At 34.5% G+C, this 7,384-nt stretch overlaps 2 protein-coding genes across 2 annotated transcripts in view; both read right to left on the bottom strand.

Annotated features, from left to right (window-relative positions):
- LOC111786048 (basic blue protein-like) overlaps positions 1-4,307 on the bottom strand; it is a 44,763-nt gene extending 40,456 nt beyond the window's left edge. The window contains exon 1 of the transcript XR_002813745.1: positions 4,216-4,307. The gene's annotated coding sequence lies outside the window, so the exon portion shown is untranslated. The remainder of the gene's footprint in view (positions 1-4,215) is intronic.
- A 1,646-nt stretch (positions 4,308-5,953) lies between these two features.
- LOC111787700 (basic blue protein-like) lies at positions 5,954-6,970 on the bottom strand. Its single transcript, XM_023667730.1, has 2 exons — positions 6,775-6,970; positions 5,954-6,087 (listed from the first exon to the last, which is right to left on the bottom strand). The coding sequence occupies exons 1-2, from the start codon at positions 6,968-6,970 to the stop codon at positions 5,954-5,956; spliced, it is 330 nt and encodes a 109-aa protein (XP_023523498.1).
- Positions 6,971-7,384: the final 414 nt, after the last annotated feature.

The following is a 7,384-nucleotide window of genomic DNA, read 5'->3' as shown; positions in this document are numbered from 1 at the left end:
GTATTCTTCCATCAATCTCTCTTATCCATATCACTCCGGTATGTAACCTAACCTTAACGTTTCATGAATGTATTTTACTCCTATCGTTACATTTCGTTTTGTGCATCCTTCTCGTATCCTATCTCAAGCATATCATTGAACACATCGTACCGTAATTATTATCAAACAATTCACATATTATAACATATACATAACAAATAAGAAGCATATTGATCCACAGACAATTCACACATATCAATATATATGACACGTGCAGAACCACGAGGTACGTGTCAACAGCAAATATAACCATGCCGATAGTAAGGTCACTTACCTGGCTAGCTTAAGTCGTTGTCACAAATATATCTTTAATGAAAGTTCGATTCCGTCCTTTGAAATCCGAGTCAATCTATATGAGCCCATGACATCAGTTTCAGGTTTGAACTACAACATTATTTCTCTCATTTACATTGGTCCATTGTTAAAAGTCTTGAAATGTTATATATCTATAATTATATTTTTATTAAAGATCTTATTTTTCATGGTTATGTTGTGTAAGAAATTAGATACAGCTATTTCAAGTTATTCTCGGCTTTACTTCTCTCTGTATTTACCCTCGTATTTACCTTTCCCTCTATATTTAGTTTGTGGTTTTTAATTCCCTAATCTTCTTTTTTTGTATTCGTTGCCTTTTAATTCTATTCTCATGTATTCCAAATTAATTTTTAGTTGATCTCTGTTTCCAAATATTTTCTTATCTTATCTCAGTGTTTACTGTTCACAAATTTTCTTGGCCATTCTATTTTTAATCTATTCATTTGGCTACTGATATAAATTTAATCTAATATTACTAATATGGTGATTTGCTAGCATTCATATAAATTATTGACATTTAGTTTCTAACTCAAAGCTAAACCATTTGAACCTTAAGATAGTATGTACGCCATTGTTTCAACGAAGCATGGGCTCTACATGCCTTTACATTTGAACCTTAAGACGCCTTTCATCAGGACCACCTTCAAGAATACTATGTTGTCCACTTCAAATCCTAAGCTCCTCCGCCTCTCATCAGAATAATTTTTCTGTCTACTATGATTTGTGCGCATTCTCGCCCTCATCTGTTGCACGGCCTATTGGTAGTCTGGACTAACTCAATCCCAACAACTCTCATTCACCTACCTCGTCCCCAGCAAACTTAGGACCTACACCATTTCCCCTATTATGCTTCAAACGGTGTCATCTCAATATTTGCTTCGAAGCTGTTGTTGTAAAAAAACTCCATAGGATACAACTTAAATTCTCAACTACCTGCAAAATCCAACACGTAGGCACGCAATATATCTTCCAAGATATGGTTCAAACGCTCCATCTAACCATCGATTTGTGGGTGGATACCAGTAATGAGGTCAACGCGAGTACCCAATGTTATGGAAAACTATGATAGATATTGGGTGCATAGCGTGGGTCTCAATTTGACATTATCGATACTTGCACTCCATATAGTCTAACAATATCTCTCATGTATAGTTAGCCTAACTATCAACAATATAGGTATCCTCTCCAAGTAAAAAGTGTATGGACTTCGTAAGTTTTCAAAGATCATCAATATCATTATATATCCTTTCAGAATTTTTATAGACCCACGTTGAATTTCATTACTATATTTCATATTTCCAATATGGATTGCTCAAAGGTTGGATTGCTCAAAGGTTGCAACAACCATACCATCTTTGGTTCCTCATAATCCATCAACCATCACCCCTTAAGGCCATAAATGAGTCACTTTGAGGTCATAAATAACTCCCACTTGTTGGTACATCATTAATTTTCTAACAACCTACATTAACTCATGGATCTTACCTAATTATCCTTAAGATCATAAATGAGCCCCATATAAAGTAGCCCCATATAAAGTTTCATATCATTTAGAGTTGTTTAGGGTCTTGAAAATATCATAGAATTCTTATGGGGTACTTTTAGTTATTTACCAACCCAAATCTTGGTTTAAATCCTCGACATATTCCAATGACCTTGAATATTTTCATAATCCATCTAAACCATCACATAAGGAAAAATTTATACTATGCAAAGGTCATTTGGGTCATAAGCCAGTGAGCCATAATTATAGGGGATTTTGGTCATTTTTTAGCTACCCTTGGCTTTGCCCCCTAACCTAATCCAATGACCACAAAATTTCATACATAACTTTATCATGTCATTTTAAGATTTCCATTAAAATTTCATGAGGAAAAGAGTCCATTTAGTAGGTTCATGGCTCAGGCGCATCCTTGAAATCAACATTCACGTGGATACTAATGCATGAAAAATATCAAATAGTTAACCCAACCTTAATTCCAACCCTTTTTTTTTTTTTTTTTTTTTTTTTTTTTACGTCATTTAAGATAACTTGATTTCTTCTTTTAACTAGATTAATGGTTTAACTAGTTTCATGTATTACTTGGACTTTCAAGTCACATCCTCTAAACCTTGCTAAATGTCCAACACCAGACCCATTTACCTATATATCCTCACAAACTCATTTTAAAAGATTCTCGTGGTAGAAAGAGGGTACAGATAATTGGTATTGCAGAGGCATAATGGATATCATTACATGTAATAGAACTTGGGATACTAAATCCAACTTCAAATAAAGGGTCTTTGGAACCTTAACTAGGACAATCCCTTTGAAACATCTTGAAATGGGCTATTTTTCTATTAAAAAAAATGGTTTATATTGAGCTATGAAATATATTGGTGTAACAGTAGAGGGAAGATTACCATGGAACTTTTAGTTGATTTAGAGGCAAATTCTACAATTGTAACCATGGCGATCCTTCGCCCAAATCATTCTTAAATGTAAGACATATCCTCAAAGTCTCGTATTGTAGTCTATCTCCATAAAATTTCTGTAACACTTTGATCATGATCGTAACACCTCATTAATACTTTTAAATCACCTTAGAGGCTCTGAAAATGCAACCTTGACGTCCTTTCAACCCATAATTGTCATCATACTATTATATAGATATTATTCATATTCTCTAGTAGAGTTTAGGTGACATCTCCGTAGCTAGTCCCATAACGTAAGTGTTGGGTTATGGAGCATGCTGCTTATTTATAGCTCATTCTACGGTTCTACGTAGTAAAGCTATATGTGGTAAATGACATATAATGCAAATGGTCATATATAGTGAAAAACGATATATAATAAAAGGCTATGGATGATTATATATGGTAAAGTTATAGTAACCTGAACCATATATATACAATCTTATGTCTCTTACCGTACATACTTAAAGTCATCAATATAAATCTTTATTCAATATTCCTCCTTCCATTTTCTCTCTCCTGTTCCTTGTGATCATCTAGATCGAGGGTATGTGTTATTGTGTGATCCTATGAACTGGTATCAAATTTAGGCGAGATTCATCATGATCTGTGAAGATCGAAAGCTCAAATGTTGGAATTGAGAAGTTTGATGGATCCGATTTCGATTTTTGGACGATGCAGATTGAAGATTATCTGTACTAGAAAGATCTCCACGAACCCCTGTAGGAGGTGAATACGAATACCATGAACACGGAGCAGTAGAAGCTCAAGGATTGGCAGGCCTTAGGGTTGATCCGGTTGACGCTATCAAAAAATGCGGCGTTCAACATCATCAAGGAGAAGACAATATCAAATCTGTTGAAGGTACTGTTGAGTATGTGCCAAAAAACGTCGACTATGAACAAGGTGTATTTTATGCGGAGGTTGTTCAATTTACAAATATGTGACGGTGAGTCTATTGTTGATCATATAAATGAATTCAATATGATTGTAAGTCAACTGAGATTGGTGGAAATTAATTTTGAATATGAAATTAAAGCATTGGTTTGATGTCATCTTTACCGGAATTGTGGGAAATTAAAGCTCAGGTGAAATTAAAGCATTGAAAGTATTCCGATATAGTACAAGCAAATCACAACTAATTCTATAATATTTAAAGCTTAGGCTTTCCCTTTCGAGTTTCCCCTCAAGGCTTTAAAACGCGTCTGCTAGGGACTTGTGTTTTGATATATTTTATCTTATCTTCATGATTTGGTTAGTAGAATATTTTCTCTTTTCTCGGACTTTCAATCCCATTTCTATTTTTCATTCTTAATATAGTATCAGAGCATCATTCTTAACAGATACGATTACGCAAGTAAAATATTAGTTACTATTCAACGATCAAAACGAGAGTTGAAAACTCACTTAATATGTCACCGGCTCTAAACACCTTCCCATTAGGCCATCCCTCCATGCCCAGGTTCCATCCGTTCGAGTCGCCAACAACAAAAGTTGTAGCAGCATTGTCATGTTCGAAGCCAAGCAGCAACAGCAGCAATGCCATTGCAACAGCCACCGTGCTCATCGAAACCGCTCCGCTGCTCCCCTCGTGTCGAGCCATTCGTGAAGCCGAAGTAGCTCTCAGAAAAGATATGTAAAACAATTGTATTCCTTTGAAGCTTGGAAATGATGGTTATAAAGATATGTAAAACATTCACAACTTGCCTTTTTCTTTTTCTTTGTTTCTTGGAGTGGGCAGTTTTGGGATTGATTATGTCTCCTGGTTTTGAGATTAAAAGAAAGAGAAATAATCTTCCTAGTCCTCTCCACCAACCTCTCATTCCTTCCCCAATTATCTCTCTTCAACCCACCTCCCAAAAAAAGTACCGTTTGCAAAAAGAAACAGAAAAACAATAATTGACAGATTTAATTTAAGAAAAAAATGAGAATGGTTTTACCCAATTCACCTTTAAGAAGATTTATCGTGGAGATATATATTAAATCTTAATTTTTTTTGTCCTATTTTTTTTTTTTAGAAATCACTGCCAATTATGGTTAAATCTTCATTAAATCATTACAATTGTTTAGTTTTGAGTTAGAAACTAAATGCCAATAATTTATATGAATTCTAGTAAATTAGATAATAATATTAGATCAGTAAATTTATATCAATAGACAAATGAATAGATTAAAAGTAAAATGATAAAGAAAATTTGTGAACATAATCAAGTGTTAACAGAGATGAGGAGAAGAGGAAACACAGAGATAAAGAATGATTTGGAAACACTGATCCACTATAAATTTTGAAAACATTTGAACAAAATTAAAAGGCAACAGAGTAAATATAGATAAAAAAAAAAAAGANTAGAACTTGGGATACTAAATCCAACTTCAAATAAAGGGTCTTTGGAACCTTAACTAGGACAATCCCTTTGAAACATCTTGAAATGGGCTATTTTTCTATTAAAAAAAATGGTTTATATTGAGCTATGAAATATATTGGTGTAACAGTAGAGGGAAGATTACCATGGAACTTTTAGTTGATTTAGAGGCAAATTCTACAATTGTAACCATGGCGATCCTTCGCCCAAATCATTCTTAAATGTAAGACATATCCTCAAAGTCTCGTATTGTAGTCTATCTCCATAAAATTTCTGTAACACTTTGATCATGATCGTAACACCTCATTAATACTTTTAAATCACCTTAGAGGCTCTGAAAATGCAACCTTGACGTCCTTTCAACCCATAATTGTCATCATACTATTATATAGATATTATTCATATTCTCTAGTAGAGTTTAGGTGACATCTCCGTAGCTAGTCCCATAACGTAAGTGTTGGGTTATGGAGCATGCTGCTTATTTATAGCTCATTCTACGGTTCTACGTAGTAAAGCTATATGTGGTAAATGACATATAATGCAAATGGTCATATATAGTGAAAAACGATATATAATAAAAGGCTATGGATGATTATATATGGTAAAGTTATAGTAACCTGAACCATATATATACAATCTTATGTCTCTTACCGTACATACTTAAAGTCATCAATATAAATCTTTATTCAATATTCCTCCTTCCATTTTCTCTCTCCTGTTCCTTGTGATCATCTAGATCGAGGGTATGTGTTATTGTGTGATCCTATGAACTGGTATCAAATTTAGGCGAGATTCATCATGATCTGTGAAGATCGAAAGCTCAAATGTTGGAATTGAGAAGTTTGATGGATCCGATTTCGATTTTTGGACGATGCAGATTGAAGATTATCTGTACTAGAAAGATCTCCACGAACCCCTGTAGGAGGTGAATACGAATACCATGAACACGGAGCAGTAGAAGCTCAAGGATTGGCAGGCCTTAGGGTTGATCCGGTTGACGCTATCAAAAAATGCGGCGTTCAACATCATCAAGGAGAAGACAATATCAAATCTGTTGAAGGTACTGTTGAGTATGTGCCAAAAAACGTCGACTATGAACAAGGTGTATTTTATGCGGAGGTTGTTCAATTTACAAATATGTGACGGTGAGTCTATTGTTGATCATATAAATGAATTCAATATGATTGTAAGTCAACTGAGATTGGTGGAAATTAATTTTGAATATGAAATTAAAGCATTGGTTTGATGTCATCTTTACCGGAATTGTGGGAAATTAAAGCTCAGGTGAAATTAAAGCATTGAAAGTATTCCGATATAGTACAAGCAAATCACAACTAATTCTATAATATTTAAAGCTTAGGCTTTCCCTTTCGAGTTTCCCCTCAAGGCTTTAAAACGCGTCTGCTAGGGACTTGTGTTTTGATATATTTTATCTTATCTTCATGATTTGGTTAGTAGAATATTTTCTCTTTTCTCGGACTTTCAATCCCATTTCTATTTTTCATTCTTAATATAGTATCAGAGCATCATTCTTAACAGATACGATTACGCAAGTAAAATATTAGTTACTATTCAACGATCAAAACGAGAGTTGAAAACTCACTTAATATGTCACCGGCTCTAAACACCTTCCCATTAGGCCATCCCTCCATGCCCAGGTTCCATCCGTTCGAGTCGCCAACAACAAAAGTTGTAGCAGCATTGTCATGTTCGAAGCCAAGCAGCAACAGCAGCAATGCCATTGCAACAGCCACCGTGCTCATCGAAACCGCTCCGCTGCTCCCCTCGTGTCGAGCCATTCGTGAAGCCGAAGTAGCTCTCAGAAAAGATATGTAAAACAATTGTATTCCTTTGAAGCTTGGAAATGATGGTTATAAAGATATGTAAAACATTCACAACTTGCCTTTTTCTTTTTCTTTGTTTCTTGGAGTGGGCAGTTTTGGGATTGATTATGTCTCCTGGTTTTGAGATTAAAAGAAAGAGAAATAATCTTCCTAGTCCTCTCCACCAACCTCTCATTCCTTCCCCAATTATCTCTCTTCAACCCACCTCCCAAAAAAAGTACCGTTTGCAAAAAGAAACAGAAAAACAATAATTGACAGATTTAATTTAAGAAAAAAATGAGAATGGTTTTACCCAATTCACCTTTAAGAAGATTTATCGTGGAGATATATATTAAATCTTAATTTTTTTTGTCCTATTTTTTTTTTTTA

This window comes from Cucurbita pepo, chromosome LG02 (genome assembly GCF_002806865.2).
Source record: "Cucurbita pepo subsp. pepo cultivar mu-cu-16 chromosome LG02, ASM280686v2, whole genome shotgun sequence".
Lineage (NCBI taxonomy): Eukaryota > Viridiplantae > Streptophyta > Magnoliopsida > Cucurbitales > Cucurbitaceae > Cucurbita > Cucurbita pepo.
Note: the sequence above shows the minus strand (reverse complement) of the source record. Positions and strands in the feature narration are given on the sequence as shown.

Bases quoted from the DNA above. Each gene is read 5' to 3' on its own strand.
- LOC111787700 (XM_023667730.1), bottom strand. From the start codon at position 6,970: ATGGCTCGACACGAGGGGAGCAGCGGAGCGGTTTCGATGAGCACGGTG. The intron at 6,088-6,774 runs GTGAGTTTTCAA...CACCTCCTACAG, and splicing joins TAGAGCCGGTGACATATTAA to GGGTTCGTGGAGATCTTTCT.